This window comes from Peromyscus leucopus, chromosome X, assembly GCF_004664715.2.
Source record: "Peromyscus leucopus breed LL Stock chromosome X, UCI_PerLeu_2.1, whole genome shotgun sequence".
In the NCBI taxonomy this organism is placed as follows: domain Eukaryota; kingdom Metazoa; phylum Chordata; class Mammalia; order Rodentia; family Cricetidae; genus Peromyscus; species Peromyscus leucopus.
Genome location: NC_051083.1, coordinates 29753236 through 29774056, shown reverse-complemented (window position 1 = coordinate 29774056; position 20821 = coordinate 29753236). Strand labels below are relative to the sequence as shown.

The 20821-nt window shown below is 41.6% G+C and overlaps 1 protein-coding gene across 3 annotated transcripts in view; it reads left to right on the top strand.

Moving 5' to 3' along the window:
• Pir (pirin) overlaps positions 1-20821 on the top strand; it is a 95822-nt gene that overhangs the window by 74351 nt on the left and 650 nt on the right. For all 3 annotated transcript variants that reach the window (XM_028887760.2, XM_028887759.2, XM_037199452.1), the window contains 2 exons: positions 7662-7744; positions 17098-17164. In XM_028887760.2, the coding sequence (XP_028743593.1) occupies positions 7662-7744; positions 17098-17164 (150 nt within the window). The remainder of the gene's footprint in view (positions 1-7661; positions 7745-17097; positions 17165-20821) is intronic.

Below are 20821 nucleotides of genomic sequence, written 5' to 3'. Positions count from 1 at the left end.
ATCTGTTTTGGAGGTCTCACCTAGACATGATGTTAAGATAAAATTTGCACAAATGGAATATAATAAAGAAAGGGCATTAGTTTTAAGGTGTTGAGGATTCTAGGAATGTTTATGTAGAATAATAACAAGTAATGGGGACCAAACTTTATGGAAAGGTCCAGAGAGCAAATATTTTTATCTCTGGGACTACTATGCCCTGCCCATGTAGTATGAAAACAACTGTGGACAGTGCATAAATAAATGGGATACATATTGTAATCCAAGTTTTTGTGAACTTCATGTATTTTTCATGTACCCTGAACTACTATTTTTAATTCTTTGCTGTTTTTTTTTTCTTAAGGTGAAGATCTTTCTTAGCGTCTTGACTCTGCAAAAGCTCACACATGATTTTGTCTTATATGGCATTAAAGAGAGGATGAATGGTAGAAAGATCAACAAATAATCTGCCAAGCCTCTTTTAACCAGTATTTACAGCCTCTTTTAACCAGACAGACCTGTAGCCTAAGGAGTCAATAAATAAAGAGTTGAGAAATTCCAGGCTAAGAGGGACCTACACTTCCACTTGTTTCTTCTGGACATGAGGTCACAATGTCCTGAGTCATTTCTTCTCCCTGGCTTATTCCCCCCACACACCCATGACCATGGACCATGTGTACAAAACATCTGGCAGAAGATGGAGTTATGGTCTCTAGCCTCTGAGTGAAGTTATGTGTGTCCAAAGTAAACTGGACCATGGACAGAATCCAGCTCCCCAAACCGGCCTCTTAGGACTCTGCTTCAACCGATGAACACCAGGCCAGATGACATCATTTAAATCCAGTCTCCTGGCTGTGCTCCTTTCTACCTCTTCATGATGTTGCTAATGAAAAAATAAAAAACAAAAGGGCAGCAACACATCACCAGAGAAAAAGAAATGGCCCAACAGAAATAGCTGTTAAAAATGTCCTCACAAGTTTAGAAAGAGAAGCCAGAAAATGCTTCCCAATATTAGTACCTCATTTTTATCTTGCCTATAAACACGAATGGCACCCCTCACCCACCCCCAGATGGCAGGAACTGATAGTCATTCTCTTTTATACAATGTCAAACACCGTTGTTCAGTTAATGAAACATTGACATATGTAGGTAGTGTGTTGGGCTAGAATAGGCCACAGTTTGGATGGCAAAAGTAATCTTGGAAGACTGCATAAAATAAAACTTTAAGAGTGCTATTAATTTGGGAACAAAGCAAGGGGGTTGGAAGAGAAGGGTTAGAGTATGGAGGTATGAGGTAAATATATTCTAAGTACATTATATACTTGCTTGGAATGGCCTTATGTAACCCAGTATGATAAGATCCCTAAAAATGTGTATGTTGTCTTGTGTGTACAGTATGCTACATGTGGTGTATTTGTTAGTGTGGATGTGTGTACATGTGTGTAGGTTCACATGGAGGTCAACATCAAGTTGCCTCCTCAGTTACCCTCCCCCACACACTATTTTTTGTAACAGAGTTTCTCATTGAACCTGGACTTCACAGTTTCAGTCATAGACTTCACACGCTGGCTAGTCAGTGAGCTCCTGAGATTCTCAGCCTTTGGCTTCTTCTTCTTCTTCTTCTTCATCACTATCCTCAGTGATTAGTGATGTGGATAGGGCTGGGCATCCCAAGGCATAGACCAAGTATTCTCATTTCAAATCCTCAGAACCCACACAAAAAGCCAAACATGGGTATATGTGCCTGTGACCCCAGTGGTAGGTAGAGGAGCAGAAAGGATCAGTGGGGGCTTGTTGGCCATCAGTCTACCTCCAGACTCCGGGAGAGACCCTGTCTCAAAAGAATAATGCAGAAAATAATAGATAATATGTAAATTAATAGAATAAATTAAAAATCTAAGACTAAGTAAAATTATTTATAAAATTAAATTGCTGTAGAAAATATGACAGAACAGTAAAAGATTAGTGAAACTAATCATCTAGAAGGATTTAGGTAGGGACTTATGGGTAGTCATTTAAAAAAAGACAAGAGATGAATCAGTAGGCAAAGTGCTTACTGTTCAAGAATGATGATCTGGGGACAAATAGCCAAACTAGCGGAAACACATGAACTGTGAATCATTAGCTGAGGAGCCCCCATGGAACTGGACCAGGCCCTCCAGATAAGTGAGACAGTGGATTAGCTTGAACTGTTTAGGAGGCCCCCAGGCAGTAGGACTGGGACCTGTCCTTGGTGCATGAGCTGGCTTTTTGGAACCTAGGGCCTATGCTGAGACACTTTGCTCAGCCTTGGTGTAGGAGGAGGAGACTGGACCTGCCTCAACTGAATCTACCAGGCTGGGCTGAATCCCCAGGGGAGACATTGCCTTGGAGGAGGTGGGAATGGGGGGAGAATTGGGGGAAGGCTGGGGGGTGGGAGGAGGGAGGACAGGAGAATCTGTGGCAGATATGTAAAATGACTAGAAAATCTCTTATATAAAATAAAAAATAAGAATGATGATCTGAGTTCAGATCCTTAGCACGCATGAAAAAAGTAAGCTGGGTGTGGTGGTAGTGGTCACCTGTAAAATTAGTGCTGTGTTGGGGAAGACGGGAGGATATCCCTGCAGCTTGTTAGCCAACCAGTCTAACCAATCAGTGAGATCCAGATTTAGTGAGAGACCCTGTCTCAAAGGACAAGGTGGAGAGCAACTGAGGAAAATACCCAATGTCCACCTCTAGCCAGACTACCATACACACACACACACACACACACACACACACACACACACACACACACACACACACCTGTATACACACAGAAACACATGCTAAAGAAATAACTAAAATGAAAGACAATGCTTCAGTCTAGGTATCAAACACGTCAACTGTATTTATCAAAACATGTAGATTACTGTACATTTACACTTTACAATATGGTGCTGGAAGCAGTTTGTGTTTTAATTAGTAGTCTCTGCTGTACCAGAAGAGCTTCTGCTATACATATATATTTGATGATGTTAGAATCTGTGATGGAAGTTACCAGAATTTGTGGGACAGTGTCTGACACTAGTTCTCATAAAGAGAAGAAAATGAAAAGAGGAAGCTCACACTCTGGAGGTGGACCCCAATATTAAAATATTTTTAAATATTTTGCCCTTTTATGATAGTTTAGGCAAAAAAAAACCTACCCTACAATTACATTTTTGGTTAAATTTTCCTTAACTGCATTATTCAATTTAACATTCTTGGCAAAGATTGCCAATGGAAAGTATTTTATTATCTGATCTGGCTCGTTTTATAATTACAAGTAGTCAGAAACAATAGGATGTGTTTTGGAGGGACTTATCTGAGGCTCAGGAGATAATAGATGGGTGACATATCACAGAAATGATCGGAAAAGGAAGACGCAGCTGGCCCGATTTCTGTGGCACTGTTTTGAAGACTTCGAGTAGGAGGCTGGAAACTCATGGTAGACTGAAAATGATCAGCCTGGAAATGACTCTGGTGTCAATGAGGAAAGTATTCCTTGGGGTAGAACATTTCCAATGGCCCCTTCTGTATAGACACCATGATTTCACTTCTCCATCAGTAGGGAGCATGGACAGCATCAGCACCCAACATCAAGTCAGGATTAGAGGCCTTTGGACATGCTTAACTCTGTTTCTAAATTAAGATTTCCTCACAGGCTGGTCAATGCTGCTGTCAAGCACACTGCCCTGATACGGGGTGCAGAGAAATACCAATTCAGCAGTATTTTTGAGTGCTGCCTCTTGTCAGCTCACTCTATTAAAACAATATCACAAAATACACTACATAACAAAATCGGGTCCAGGCATGGATCACGTGGGTACTGGCTGTTACATATGAATTAGTTGAAGATAGAAAAATGGTTCATTCTCTGCAGAGGATGTCAGTAAAGCACACCTAATAAAATGTCATTCCCTGTCACAGTTTAAAATATTACCCAGCTCTAAATGATATTCCTCTTGGACTCCCAGACTTTTCTTGCCAAATTTCTGTGTAAGTGGAAAGTCAATGGAGTTCTGTTATTCACTCCATGACATTTGCTGACATGTACCTTTGATGAATGGACATTATGTTGGGGGTGGCTCTTGCTAATATGCAGAGGCTGATTGTGCCTGAGCTCATGTTGAATCTTCGGAATTGGCAAAGTATTTTCATCAGGGAAACTGTGATACACCAAAATTGGGTTTATTCTCTGGCTACCATTGTCCTCCAAAGCCAGTGATTAAACACATTTTTTAATTTTTTTCTGCTGTGAATTTTTTTTACATCTGCTAAGTACCCCTCAGACAATGTTTTTAAATTCAGGGACATTATTAAAGTATTAAAGAACCAGTTTATGACACAATGACATCTATGCTTCTCTAGTGGCATTTGAAATGTTGTGATTTAGTAGCAGGTCTGCTCTTGAATGTATGTGACAACTAGCATAAACTATATTTGGAGATATGCACTGCACCATAACACAGTATACAAATACCTGCAGCTTCTCTTGGAGACAGAGCTATCCATAGAGCGAATACTGCTGTGGTTTGTTGGCTACTTTTGTGACTTAAGAAAAGCTCCATTTCAGTTAGCTGTTGAAGAAACTGCATACGTGATTTGTCTCCCATCCAAGGCCACACTCAGTTCTAGCTGTGGACTTGTGTAGAAAGAACTCTTGTTCTTTCAGGATCCTGCTTCATGATTGTCAGCAACGATGTAAGCCATATGCCCCCTGTAAAATATATCCCCTATCTGCAAAATATAGGCTGAAAAATGACTTCTTTAGAAAACATAGCCGTTTAATGCTAACTAATATGCCAAAATTTACAAATTGTGATTCTGTTTCTATGATAATTCATCAAGTTATTGTTTTATTTAGCTAGTCACTTCCTTAGTAAGCTTTAAGTTTTAGCTTGAAGTCTTTGCTATTTCTTGCCTTTGGTGTGTGAGATGTACTCACATAGTGCATGCATATGTGGAGGACCTGGCCTGTCACTCTTCACCCTATTCCCTTGAGGCAGGGTCATTTCCTCCCTTGAGGCAGGGTCATTTCCTGAACCTGGAGCTAAGCTGGTGGCCAACCAGCCCCAGTGATCCTCCTGACTGCTTGCTCCCCACAGTGTTAAGGTTGCAAGCATACACAGCCATGCCTGGCTTTTTATGTGAAGGATAGGGGCTTGAACTCGGGTCCACACGCTTGCGCAGGAGGTGCCATCTGAGCCTCCTCCCTAGCCCCTTGAATGCTGGATCTGGGATCTTCCTTCTGTTTTCTGTTCACGTGTCTGTTGTTTTTCCACCCATCTGGAAGACAGCCTAAATTTCACCCTTCTCTAAAGCTCCCTGTGGCTCTTCTAGCCCACTCCGACCTCTCCATTGTCCAGAGCCCTCTCGCAGAACTGCTGCTATAGTCTGCAGGTCAGCACATGCTTACAAAGGAGCATGTCAGACTCAGCTTCTTTCTCAACTCCCTCATGCCCTCCTTCCCGCTCTTCCAACCGGTCTTTCTCTTTTCACTCTGTTCACATTGTAATCCATTTGCACTTTAGCCTGTTAAGAGAACTCCCAACAAGTTTTCCTAGGTTCAGACTTGTCCTCCATTTCCTTTTCTGCTCTCCTTTCAAATCCGCAAGACACAGATCTCATTATTTCTCCTCTCTCTCTCCCCCTCTCTCTGTCTCTGTCTCTGTCTGTCTGTCTGTCTCTCTCTCTCTCTCTGTCTCTGTCTCTGTCTCTGTCTCTCTCTCTCTCTCTCTCTCTGTGTGTGTGTGTGTGTGTGTGTGTGTGTAGCTCACTCACTCACTTTGTATAGATAAGAAAGACTTTGGAGGGTTTCCTTGATACATTTCATCCTCCTTCCCAATAGAATGTTGAAGTCATGATAGGAGGTTCACAGTTTCCCCAGAAATTTTTACCCACTACCTCCGACACCCTGTCTTCTTGTCTGTGATACCCTTTTCCAAGCTCTGTTTCCTGCAGATCTGCCCTGTCTTGCACATTGCACAGCTCTGTTCAAGTCTTACTTCTTCCAGAACAAACGCTTGGGGTGCTTCAACCTGAATGAGTCCCCAAGACTCCTGTTTTCTCAGGAATCTTTTTTGTTACCTGTAAGTGTTAACTAGCTTTACTTCATCTGCCAGACTTAGAATAGAAGGAAAGGAAAGTTATCTATCCTAAAGGCACCCCCTCCAGAGGGCTTAGAAGGCACCCCTCCAGTGGGTTTAGAAGGCACCCCCAGAAGGGTTTAAAAGGCACCCACTCCAGAGGGTTTAGAAGGTACCCCCTCCAAATGATTTAGAAGGCACGGCACCCCAAAGGGTTAAAAGGCACCACTCCAGAAGAAGGTACCCCCTCCAAATGATTTAGAAGGCACGGCACCCCCAGAAGGGTTTAGAAGGCTTCCCCGTCTGGAGGGTTTAGAAGGCACCTACTCCGCAGAGGGTTCAGAAGGCATCCCCAGAAGCATTTAGAAGGCACCCCCTCCAGTGGGTTTAGAAGGTAACTCTGGACTGACAGCAGGGGAGCCTGCATGAGACTGAACTAGGCCCTCTGAATGTGGGTGAAAGTTGTGTGGCTTGATCTGTTTGTGGATCCCCTGGCAATGGGACCAGGACTTATCCTGGGTGCATGAACTGGCTTTTTAGAGCCCATTCCCTGTGATGTGATGCCTTACTCAGCCTTGATGCAGGAAGGAAAGGCTAGGTCCAGCCCCCACTTGGTATGCCGGCTTGTGTTGACTACCCAAGGGAGGCCTTACCCTCTATGAGGAGGGAATGGGGTTGGGATGGGGATAGATGGGGGGGATAAGAGATGGGAAAGGAGGGGGAGCAGGGGTTGGTATTTAAAAGGAAAGAAATTTTTTAAATAAAAAAATTATAAAACAAAAAGAAGGCATCTCCCTCCAGAGGGTTTAGAAAGCACCCACCCTCCAAAGGGTTTGGCACCCCACCTCGAGATGGTTTAGAATCAGACCTTGTTCATTATGCAATAAGATGCTATCTGACTCATTTGGTTTTCAGTTGAATTCTTCTCTGATAATTGCATGTGCTTATATTTGGTTGATTCCAAGAACATTTTGAAGTATTTAGATATAAGGAATCTACTTTGCACATCTTTGCATTTTTTCTCTAGTTCTTGAGAGTTGGAGATGCTCAGTAAATTCTTGGTGAAATGAATTATTGATGACATTTGATCATTTTTCTAGGTCTGTTGGCTTCTTATGAGGTTTGTATTTTACACAAGACAACACTTTTATGAATATGTAATTCCAAGGGCTTTTAAAAGTCAATGAAAGCTGGGTGATGGCGGCACACACCTTTAATCCCAGCACTCAGGAGGCAGAGGCAGGCGGATCTCTGTGAATTTGAGGCCAGCCTGGGACATACAGTGAAACTCTATATCAAAAAACAAAACAAAATAAAAAAGGGTCAATGAAAACATTTGGTCATGGAATTAAGAGTATAAATGGAAGCATGATGCAGGGTTCACTTTCCTGCTGTTTCCTACATTGAAAAACCAATCAGTTTTAGCCTTTAGTAATAGCAGATGTAAACAGCCCAGAAATTCAAGGTTTCCTACGTCTGTTATTTCTGAAACTAAAACAAGTATTATAGTGCTACGTAGTTGACCAAAAGTGTGGGCATTGGATGGATGCACTCTAACAATCACCAAAGTTACTGGGTCATCTTTTGTTGTAGGACCTGATGGTGCTCAGCAAAAGATAGAACCCCATCACACAGCTGTGCTTGGAGAAGGTGACAGTGTCCAGGTGGAAAATAAGGTATTTTAAACTTATAATTTTTGTCTCTCTGTCTCTCCCTCCCACCGTGTGTGTGTGTGTGTGTGTGTGTGTGTGTGAGAGAGAGAGAGAGAGAGAGAGAGAGAGAGAGAGAGAGAGAGAGAGAGAGAGAGAGAGATCATGCCCATTCACACACATGCAGAGGCCAAGGTCAAGGGAGGGTGTCCAGTCCTGGGTCTGTCTCTGAACCTGAAACTCACTATTACATTTAGGCAATCTGGCTGTTTCTGTATACACCCCCAAGCTTGGGGGTTATGGGTATGAGTGATCACACATTTTTTTATGTGGATGACTGTGATTTGAACTCACATTCTCATGGTTGAATAACAAGAGCTCTTACCAACTGAGCCATTAACCCAGCCCCAAACATCTAATTTTCTTTTTTAAAATTGAGAGTTTTATGAATCCATTTCCTTTCTTTCCTTCTTTACTCTCCTCTCCCATACTATTCCTTCTCAGTAGTCCTCCATGTACTGTCTCTGTTTTTAACCCACCAAGTCTACCTAGCATGCTGTCTGTATGTGCATCTGTGTAGGACCATCTTCTGGAACATGGGTAGCCTCTTAGAGGTTGCATTCCTAAAGCAAACTAACTCTCCCACCAGCAGCAGCCATCAACTGCCAATAGATCCTTGGGTAGGGGTGGGACTTCATGGCCCACCCTCCATTCATGATGGGATTTTGTCTAGCTTGATCTTGTGTAGGTCATGTGCAAGGAGTCTCAGCTTCTTTGAATTCATATGTGCAGTGGCCCATCATGTCCAGAAAACAGTCTTACTACAGACATCCACTGCCTCTGGCTCTTACAATCTTCTCCTCCCCTTTAATTTTCTTAGCTTATACTTTTTACTAATTTCCATGAAAATGCTTCAATCTCTCATAAAACTGGAAACTTCTTCTCTTCTTTGGGAAATAAATTCTGCCACTATTTTATCAAACCCTTTTACTAATCTCTGCTGATTGCATTGCTCTATTTTGAGCTTTCTATTGGTAATATTTCAAACTTTCATCTCTATTCATTTCTTGCCTTCGGCAATCATGTAAAAGTCTATATTGCTTACTGTCTGTATTGCTTACCCCTAAACATTTGAATCTAGAGGCAATGCATCTTCATTGTTTTTTAATATTACTCTGTCACAAAACTGATTTATTTTTTATTTAGCATAAGTAAAACTAGGCTAGTCCTCTAGGAATATAAATCCAGATCTGCATGCTCACAAAGAGCCCTTTCAGAATCATCCCCATTTGGAGCTAAGAAAAACATGTGATGTGTTTCATAGTTCTTTTAAATGAGAATCTCTGCTTTTAAAGTTAAGCTTTAGGGCTCTTGGGACATTTTTCGGTTCTTTCTCATGTCTGTTACATCCCACTGAACAATTGACTCTGTGAGCCCATTAAGCCAATCTGACTGCTTTGTGTCACTCCAGTGAGGAAGATTAAGGAGATAATTGTGTACAAGTTCCTGGACAGGTACATTTTGAAAAGCAGGAATAAGAACTGTTTGGGCAGAAGCTGACCAAGGAAGAGGCAGTCTGACACACTTCTCGCCCTCTGACCCTGCTATCATTGAACGCAGTGGACTACAGGCAATTTTAGATTCCAGTCCAATTTACTGACAGCTCACATTCTGCTGCCTTGATCAACAGCAGCCCCTCTATGAACAATAAATGGAACAAAACAATCTTAGGAACACCAGAAAAATGCATATCTCAGGCCTGTGCCCTCTGATTTTATGTCAAACCATAGGAAATTTCCATGCTTGACTTTCAAAAAAAGCAATTTCACATATCTCAACCCAGTACAGAGAAAAGGCATGAAAATTATTCACAGCCCAGAACTTGCTGATGTATTAGTTTCTAGTTGGATCTGGATGCATTTGGCCACCTCAGTTCTTCCTATTGTGTCACAGAGAACACGCTGCAGATAAGAGTTTAGAAGGTCAAATTGAAAGAAGTGATAGGGGAACCTGCAGGTCAGAGGATAGCTTAGACAAAAATAAGGATTCGTTCATTGGCAACGGGGCATCCCTGACCCGGGGGCATCCTGTTACTGTTGCATGCAGTTCTGTCATTGTTCATGTGGTCATGACGACTTTAGAATGAAAATCTGTATTGAAAAGAATTGTTATGTAAAGAGGTTGTATGTGTGTAGGAAAGTCAGAAGTTTTCTTTACAGTACAAGAGGATAGAGGCTGCGAAGGCTTGGGTCTTGACTTTGCCTCTTGTTGGGTATGAGACTGTGGACATGTTTCTAAATGGCTTTGTGCTTCGGTGGCTTCGTTTCTTTTACAGTTATTATTTACTTGTGTGTATGTGTGCGGGAGTGCACAGGCCACAGCGTGCATATGGATCCCAGAGGATAACTTTCAGGTGTGGTGACCAGGCATCAAGCTTGGGTCATCCAGGTTGGCAGCAAATACACTGAGCTGTCTCCCTGGCTCAGGCTTCATTTCGTTTGTCTGCAAAATTGAAATAATGGAAGCCAACCAACTGTTAGGATTATTCAAACGAAGCAGGCTTACCTCTGCCAGCATCTGTTCCAGATCTAGCATAGAGGTCAGGAAATGATGTCCAATGGGCCAGATCCAAATACATTTCTTTGTGTTTTCTTGGTCCACTGTCACTCGCATTCATTTCTGGGGATCCTTCCACTGTGTGGGTAGAAGTCGGTTATGGCAGAGATTGAACAACCTAACAAAGCCTAAGACTTCCGGCCCTTTACAGAGCAAGTTTTTTAGTCCCTGGGGTAGTACAGAGGAAGGTACCCAGTAATGGAAGGGGAAATGGAGCTACTGACAGCACCTGGCTTACCACACTCACACATGCATTCTCTGGTAAGGATTCAAGTCCCACATAACAATGTTCACTTCTTAGAAAAGGCCCTGAGGATTCTGACAAGAAGAAAGACCAAGGGTAATGTTATAAAAGAAACCATAAAAAAAAAAAAAAAAAAAAAAAAAAAAAAAAAAAAAAAAAAAAAAAAAAAAAAACGCAGGGTTATGGTTTAGAATGAGGAACCGACTTGGCACCTAACTTTCATTTAGCCCTGATCTGCTTGCAGTTTCAGTACACCTCACCCCATGTCCTCCACCATCATGCCCTTCTCCTTTGGGGACCAGAGTATGGGCCATTCCTCTAGAGTGACCAATCTGTAGGGTAGGAAAAGAAGCTAAGAATAAAATGATGTGCAAAGCCACACCTCAGTTTTCTTACCATTTATTTGATCTATCTCAGGCTAATGTGGTCTAGCCCATGAAAACCTAAACTTCCTTCCTCAGTGAATAGATTGCCTTTTCCATTGTTGCTTTTTCTTTTTTTTTTTTTTCTGGGGTTGCAAACTTCAGTCCTCATGTTTGTATGACAAGTGCTCTAACCATTGAACCATCTCCCCAGCCCATTCCATTATTCTTAAGTCTTCTGTAACACCTAACAATGACAGTGGCCCTGGTTTATACCAGGCTTGAAAGTCTTTGGACCAGACCCTTTGACTTCATGGACAAAGCCCAAATCATACAGCCTTTATAATGAATTCAAATATTTCAAAGTTCTCGGAGATTGGAATCGACCACAAGCTGTTCTGGACACACAATCCTGAACTAGTTCAGGTTGCCCTCAAGCTGCCTCTGTTTCAAAAGCTCCCTCTGTGCGTTTGACCTGCAACTGGTGTGCTGGACTTTTCTTCTGAGTGATGGTTGCTCTAGTGGACCCATGGTTAGAAGCACCAGAGTGCACTAAGAAAGATAATTCCTTCGAATCTTTAGACCCATGTTGTTCCGAAGTCCTAGAAGAGAGCAAGCTCATCTGTAGTAAGTGTAGTGAGGTAGGTTGAGGACAACCATGCTCTTAAACTGTCAACGGCCATCATATCTCATTCAAATGATTTGATGAAAAGAACCACTGAAACACAGAAATGAAACAAAGCGCTCTATGGAAGTTAACGACAGTGATTTGCTTTAGTCTGTGTAAGAGTTCATGATAAAAAGGACTGCTAGTTTTTTTGTTTGTTTGTTTTAACTGAGAACAGTTTACTGCTTGATCTTTCCATTGACACCCTGAGGAAAAACAGTGAAGTTTAGAAAGAACAAGTGCATGCAATTAATTCATGCTGCAGTTCAGTTTCTTTCTGCTAATTTTTCTGGGCAATTCATCACAGTAGTAAATGGGGGTGTAGTCAAAAGGCATGCCACAGCTTCATTCCCACCATTCTGCTCTACACTTGATCTTAGCCCAAAGGGTGAGAAGTGATACCATTCTGCTCTTATGGCAGTCTTCGGGTTTGTAATCAGTTGAACTGAATTGCATACTCATAATTTGGAAGTTATCAACACATGAAATGAGCCCTGGGCCTTTCCTCTAGGCTGTGATCATGTATTGTTGGTCTCCAGGAGACACAGCATGTGCCCAGGCTGTAACTGTTATGGGTATCAAAGACAACTTATCTATTTGGTTTTATTTAGTTAGTGACCACTGAGTGTGGCTGGGTGGGCACACATGCGTGTGCTATGGCGCACTGATGGAGGTCAAGGGAGAGCTCTTAGGAGTCGGTTCTGTCCTTCCACCGTGTGGGTCTCGGGAATAGAACTTGGGCTGTCAGGCTCGGTGGCCAGTGCCTTTAACTGCCGACCATCTTGCTGGCCCCAAGGGCAATTTTCGAAATCTAGTGTTTAAGGAAGATGCAAAAGACTTACCTAGGAGCCAAGAACCGCAGAAGACACACCAAAGCAAAAGGCAGGAGCCAGACTCTCAAAGGTCCTGCTTTGGAGTTGGAGTCATTCTACATGAGACAGTCATCTGGGCCTCTAGTACACTGCAGGAGGATTTTGAAATCAGTGTTCATAAAGGCACTGGCCTAGAGGCACCTACAGACTGACTGTCTGAGACTTGTCTCGCATCCTCTTTGCTCTTGCATGACTTTCATCCTTTGACACTATTGATGACAAATTTCTACTGGGAGTTTGAACTACATTAGCACGCTCCTAAATAGCTAGAGAGGCTATTGGGTTTTTGCTAAAGGCTAGTTAACAAATGAAAAACAAGGGCACAGGGAAGGGGGTCAGTGGGTAACCTGAGTTCAATCTCCAGTGGAGGAAAAGAACCAACTATCAGAATCTCTGCTTTGACTTCCACATACATACCATGGTACACATGCACCATCCCCCACGCACACAATAAATAAACAATGTAAAAAATTTGAAAAGCAAGAGGCAGAAAAGAGATCTGGCTTAGATTAAAGAAGGGGCCACCCAGATGGTAAATCTGTAGGAAAGTCACTGAAAGAAGTTTGGAGCAGAAACCTCCAGGGCCTTATAATGATGGGAAACTTCTCTAACTCCTGAAAGGTTCATAGTTTCTGATTTCAGACAAAATGCACGTGTCCCTTTATCATGCAGTCCAAATAATAATTGGAAAGTCATCATTTTATTTGAGTAATATAAAAGAGCAAGGCTTTTTTTTTCTTTTTAGCACTTTCTCATTTCACAGTGTGGAAACAGGGCATGTTTATTACTCCCCAAAGACCTCTCTTGTGATTGGGAAACTTCCATTCTGAAGAGTCACCGTGTACATGACATAGAGGCCAGTCTTTCTTCTCTGCTCCATTAACCCCTTCTCTTCCACTTCCGGACCCTGCAACTTAAGTTTGTTGCTTTGGCCATGGCCAAACCAAACCAAACACCTGAAGAGTTGGGACCTTCTGTCCCATGTCTCTTTTTCACCTAAAACCTCACCTCTCCAAACCCCTTAGAGAATAAGTCCTTTGTGATAATGAGTTGTTATTGAGGTCTTAGCCATTTACACATCACACTGGAAACAGAAAAAGAAGCGCTCAAGCCAGATGAAAAGCTTCCCCAGCTGTGTCAGCCAGTAGCTCACCACAAACACCACGAGCAGCCCTAGAATCTGGTGGAATTTTGGTATGCGATGTGGCAAAACAATGCCTCCTTTCCTTGGATCTCCGAATGTTGTACAGACTGAACAACTATTGTGATGGCTAATCTTGGTTGTCAACTTGGCACACCAGGGAAGAGGAAACTTCAGTTGAGGAATCATCTCCATCATGCTAGCCAGTGGACACATCTGTGGGTTATTTTCTGGATTTCTGGTTGATGTAGGAGGTAAGAGAGCCCTAGCTGTGAGCACAACCATCTCTAGGCAAGTGGGCCTCAGCTGGTAAGAAAGGGAATAGAGGGGCTGGAGAGAAGGCTCAGCCACTAAGGGCACTGGCTGCTCTTGCAGAAGTCCTCTGGTTGAGGTTCAGAGCAGCCGCATGGCATCTCAAAACCATCTGGAACTCAAGTTCTAGCAGATCCCACGCCCCCTCTGACTTCTGTGGGCACCGGGCATGTGTGGTCACAGGCATACATGCAGGCAAAGCACTCATACACATAAAATAACTAATTCTAAGGGAAGAAAGGAAGGAAGTGGGGAGGGAGAGAGCAGAACGTGAGCCTGGAAGTGAGCCAGTAAGCAGCCTTCCTCTGTGGCTTCTGCTTCAGTTCCTGCCTCCAGGTTCCTGCCTTGGCTTCCATCTATGACATACTGTAACCCAAATAAACCAGTTGGCTTTGGCCAATGTTTTACCAGAGAAGCAAGCTAGAACAAAGCACAATGATTAGCTCTTAGGACTGTGCAGAAGCAAGAGTCAATAGGGAGTGGATGAAGATCTGTGCCTACAGCAAAGAAAGAATTTTAGTGCGTGAGACATCTGTTTTCAAATGACTGATTTCCAGCTAGGTTAACATTTACATGCATTTTGATAGTGAGCTGGATTATGTGAGTCTGTAAGGCCATGATGGTTAGAAAATTACAGACCTAAGAAGGTTTACACATATATTTGTTTTTTTAATTATTTATTTTTATATCATGTGCATTGGTGTTTTTCCGACATGTGTGTCTGTATGAGGGTGTCAGATCCCCTGGAACTGGAGTTACAGACAGTTGTGAGCTGCCGTATGGGAGCTGGGAATTGAACCTGGGTCCTCTGGAAAAGCAACCAGTGCTCTTAACTGCTGAGCCATCTTTCCAGGCCTGACATGTATTTCTTGTATGTGAAGAAGTAATTAAAACATCAACCAGGTGTGTGTATGAAATTCTACCAGCCCTCAGATATAGGGAGTAATACATTAAGACTTTTGAAGACATATCCTTTCAAACACACTCCCATGGGGGTAAAAATTGAAGAAATTATTCTGCCATGCATTATTACTTAATTTGTATTTATTATTATCATTATTTGGGTTTTTGAGACAAGGTTTCTAACTGTATAGCCATGGCTGTCCTAGACTTACCCTGTGGACCAGGCTGGCCTCAAACTCACAGAGATCTACCTGCCTCTACCTCCCAAGTGCTGGGATTAAAGGCATGCACCACCATTGTGTAGATGTAATGGTCTTATTAAATAAGAAACACAGAACCAAATGCAGAGTTAAAAGGCTAAGAGGTCAGAGCAGTAGCTAAGAGCTGAGACTAAAACCCTTTCCTACCACTCGCTGCTGCTGCCGTCCTTCCCCTCCAAAAGAGAGCTACTTCCTGTATATCTGTCTTTTTATTGACTTTCTGTTCTGCCTTCTCATTGGTTGTAAACCCAACCACATGACCTCCTAGTCACTGCCTGTCTATACAGACCTCCAGGTTTTCTATGGTTGGTGTTGAGATTAAAGGCATGTGTCTCCATGCTAGTGGTGTCCTTGAACACACAAAGATCTGCCTGTCATGTGATTGGGATTAAGGGTGTGTGCTACCACTGCCAGACTTCTTCTGTGGCTTGTTATTAGCTCTGACCCCCAGGCACTTTTATTTATTAACATACAAATAAAATCACATTTCAACACAAATAAAATATCACCATACCATTGCCTGGCTATTAATTTATTTTCAATTGAAGCCAAAAAGATAAACACATTTCAGACCTTTGAAATATTGCAGCTTATTAAATTTACAGAAGAAGAAAAGGTTAAGTATTAATTTTGTTGATTCCAGTGGTAAATCTTCTGAGACTAGACATTGGAATTATTTCAAGTTAAAGAGCTTTGTATTAGTAGAAGCACATAAATATTTTATGTAACTTAAGATAATAGAGCTTTGCATTAGTAGACATGTATAAATATTTGGTATAATTTAAGATAGTTTTGCATATTTAGAAAGATGCTATATTATTAGAATATGAGTGAAGTAAGAGCCAGAGGCAGTGGAGGACTCCAAGGCAACAGTGTCTTCCAGACTCAGCAGGGTTGATGTGCATATGAACTCACAGAGTCTGTGACAGCACTCATATGACCTGCACAAGTTTTAGTGGGACCAATCCCAACATGGAAAGGGGAAAGTGGGCACAAAGTCTCACCACCAACCAGGAATCTATTTACAGTTGATAGCTGTTGGAAGAGGGAGAATCAGTTTTCTTCAGTGGAGTGACAATGGGTATTTCAACCACACTCTAGGCCAGGCCCCATGCTCAGGATTAGTTGGCCAACACAAAATGGACTCCATGTATTTGTGTGTGTGTGTGTGTGTGTGTGTGTGTGTGTGTGTGTGTGTGCGTGCGCTTTTTTGGGGGAGTGGTTTGATTTTTTTTAAGAGAAAGAAAGAACATGAAATTATATAGATAGGGAGAAAGTAGGGTATGGGGGAGGGGAAAGATGACCAAAATCTGTTGTATAAAAAAGTTTTTAAAATAAAAAAAAATAATAAAATTTTTTTAAAAATGATTTTGTTAATGAGAAAAAAGCTAGTTCAGATAGTTCATTGTGAAGATGTTTCTGTTAAGGAAGACCATAAGGAGATGGCTCAGTGAGTGAATTGCCTGATTAACAAGAATGAGGACCTGATGCTGGTTCCCCAAGCACCCATGTAAAAGGCTGGGTGTGATAGTATATATCTGTGACTCTACACAGGAGGTAAGCCAAGACAGGCAGATCCCTGGAGTGTGTGGCTCGTCAGTCTAGGCAAGGGGTGAGCTAGGTTTTCAGTAAGAGACCCTGTTTCCAAAAATAAGGTGAAGAGCTACTGAGGGAGACACTTGACAAAGACCTCTGGCCTCCACACACATGCATATACATGTGGTCCTGCATACACGCCCAAACAAAAAGAACACTTTCACTACAATTTCCCTTCTTTAATTTACAGATGTTAATATATAGGTAACCTGAACTTAGTGCTGAATTCTTGTTGCTAGCTAGGATATTAACCATCCTAAGGAACAGACATTCCCATAGCAAGGACTACAGAGGAAATGTTCCTGTATCTCCATCCACTTAACTTCTATGTTAGCTATAATTGTGTCCACTTTGACATTAAAAAAATAAATGTATTCATTATTTGATACCTTCTTTGTTTACTTTAGGACCCCCAAAAAAGCCATTTTGTCTTAATTGCTGGGGAGCCATTAAGAGAACCAGTTGTCCAACATGGTAAGTCCAAAATTTTGATGGTTTTCCTGGCTGACATTCTTTTCCTTTGGTGTGTGTGTGTGTGTGTGTGTGTGTGTGTGTGTGTGTGTTGTATTACCAGGAAGTCATTTCTCCATTTTCAGAGGAAAATATGCACATGGTGTTTATGTCTACACTCATCTCTTTTTGAAAAAAGACATTTTCTAAATACCTATGATGTGTAATAGATTGATCTTAGATCTGTGGGAAGAATGAAAACTCTTTTTGTTTTGTCATAAGGGTTTTCAACTTGAAGGGAAAAAAGTCTTCGTTGTCCACTAGGGACATGAATATCATTTAACTAAAATAACAGTGGTTTCGATACTGTTTTGTGTTGCTATAATAGTATACATGAGACCGAGTAACTTCTAAGGAAAAGAAATTTATTTTGGTAGGCATCGCTGGAGGCTTGGAAGTCCAACAACGTGTGTGTGTGTGTGTGTGTGTGTGTGTGTGTGTGTGTGTGTGTGTGTGTGAAGAGCCTCATGTTGTTTCAACTCTGGACAGAAAGTAGAAGGTGAATGGTTATATTCCTGAGAGACAAAACTTGAGGAGTAGATATGCTTCATAACAATCTGCTGTTGTGGTAATAAAGCCAGTCTCTCTCTACACCAAAAAATTAAGCCAGTCCCACAAGAGTGAGACTTACCCACTGGAAAAACTTTTACCTCATCTTTGTGATCTAATCGCCTTTTGATGGTCCCAGCTCCCAATACTGCCCAAGGACACTCAGATTTCAATATGAATTATGGAGGGGAAGATCAATATTCAAGCCAACACCATCCTTGTAATCTATTATATTTTTGTGAAAAATATGAGCCTCTTAGGAATAGTACTTCTTTGAAAATTTTTACGATAGAGGGGGCCTGGGAAGATGGCTCAGCAGTACATGCTGCACTTGCAGAGGAGTCAAATTTAGTCCCCAGCTCCAGAACATCTAATTTCCTCTTCTGGCCTCCTTGGGTATCTGCACATGCACGTGCACACACACACACACACAGAGAGAGAGAGAGAGAGAGAGAGAGAGAGAGAGAGAGAGAGAGAGAGAGAGAGAGAGAGAGAAATAAAATAAATATTTTTTAAAGAAAAAGAAATAGAGTTAATTATTGTATGGAAGAGGTAGTACTATAGTTGAAGGCAAAAAATACTGACACAGGTACATTATCACTTTGGATCTTGATGTCTTTGTATCATTGGCATTTGATTAAATGAGAAACACCTAGAACCCAATTTATTATTTATACCTTTGCAAAATATACTGTGCGGTTCACTAATCATTAAATTAGACATGATTTAAGATCTCGTTGTATTCCATTACTTTGGCATGAATTCCAAGGCATACACAATGATCTCAGATAAGCCAGCTAGTCATAAATTTAAATAACACTGAATATTTAGAAAATATTATTTTTTGTTCTAGCAGTAATTTAGGGGGAATATTAAATCATATGCCCCCAGCTTGTGACATCTCACGTTAATTTTTCACACTTCAAAATTTCACTCCCAAGGTTCATAGCCCCTTCTTCCTTTTGTCAGGACTAAATAAAATTGTTCTTTGGCAAAGAAAGCTACAAACAAATGGAGTCGGGTCGTCATCTAGTCATAGACTGGAATTTGTATAGGAAAAGAGTGTTTGGGATGAAAACCTTTTATGTTAGGCTCTTCCCTCCATGGCAGTAATGAGAAACAAGAGTCCAGTTGAATGAAGATGGCAAAGCAAAACCGTAGGCACTGTGCACTGTGCATGTAAGTCCTCTTCCAGAGCCTCTGAGCTCTTGTAAGCACAAGCCCACATTAATCAGACAAAATAGATGGATGTCTCTTGAACTGTCAGTTACTGAGAGACAAAGCATTTTGTTTGGTTTGCCTAATTTGCTTTTCTTTTTAAGTTTTTTTTTAACCTTTTCATGTTCAAAGGCAGCCACAGACATCTTGAGAGTATTTGGGGACTGGTTGCATTTCTGTGAATTATTAATGCCCGCCTCCACTTGTCGTTGAGGGTTCTTAATGAAGACATTAGGCAAAGACCTCACAGCATGTTGGATTAGAAAAGAACCTTAACTCTAGTGGAGTTATGTCCCTCCTACAAGTGAGAAAAAATGCACACATTTCATTTTCTTAACGTATACTTTCATACCATTTACTGTTTACTAAGTATCAGTCAGAGTGTTTTTCAAGTGGTAATTTATTTAATCTTCAAAACAACCCTGAACATTTGACTGGGGTGACAAGAGAATGATGAAAAGACAGACACATAGACACACAGAGAGAAAGCTGGAATTGGGTGGCCTGTACTTCATCTGATGGAGATCTACCTACTATGCACCAACCCAGAACCTCAGCAAGTTAATTATGTCCAGCACAGGGGCGAGAGTTAGCTCTTGTCTGTGGGAGGTCTCTGTAGGGGAGCAGTCTCAGGTTGCAATCATCCAGGATGAGGAAGCTGTGGTTATTAGTTTTCACATACACTGCCATGTCCTCACACAAACCAGAGGAAGACTTGCCAATTTCCTGAGCCTGACTTAAGATTTTGCCGGTTCCCATGAGTTGGAGACATTGGTCCTTGTCAATAATAGACATTCACTCAAGGCATTCCCCTTTCTGCATAACGTCTTAGGTGACCCAAGGACAGTTTATAAAACTGAGAGACATGGGATGGTGTCAAAAATCGAATATAGAATGAACTACAGAAAAAGAGTTGAGGTATAAGAATCGTGGGGTTCTGTCTGGGGAAACCATAGGAAAATTATTGCATATCAGGTCAGTCCTTGACTCAGTATTTGATTCGTTTGACCCATAAAATCTAAAGTATACAATCCCAGGCCCTTTTCTGAATAAAAATCAGTTGACTCTAAGGAATATTTTTTTTTAAAAGTGCTTCTTGACTTGAAATTTATTAGTAAAATTTATTAAAGCCATGGTGCCAGTGGTCCTTGGCAAGAGGATGGTCACGCTAGTGTGATGTACCTTTTGGAATGGTGGGTGAATAAGATATTATTAAAATGAAAGACAATAGGAGCAGAAACAGAAAAGTTTACAGGAAGATAAAAACACCTTTCATTGCAAGCACATGATAGTGACTCATGACAGGAAGGAGAAACTAGCCAAATTTAAAAACTTGACGCAACCGGTGGTTGCTATAGGGCACGTGGAGGTATTATCTGGGGAACTGCAAAAGAACTATTAGTGTGCAAGCTGTTCAGAAGCACTTCAAGCCCCTGTTTGTTGTCAGGAAAATACTGCTAGTTTTCAAAACCGACTTAGAACCATCCCAGAAACACATAGCCCCACCCACTGCTTAGACAGACACCAGAACTCTGCTATGATCTAGCTGATTCATAACACCAGGTGGGTTCCATTCCTGACATCACTTCATGTTGTACAAATGGCAACTACAAAGAATGTGTAAATAAAGAGGTCGTCATGACTGGTCAGGAACCTGCAGTGGACAGTAAGACCTAACTGTGTTTATCTAGGTTTGGTCTGTATGCTAACTTATACTCATACACAGTCCCAGCCACAAAACTCAATTACAGTCCTGTAGGACTGAACACTGTGAAAAGAGACCATTGCTGCCCAGATATGCCTAGATTTTGTTTCAAATGAGGAACTCAAGTAATACATACCACTTCAGTGGTA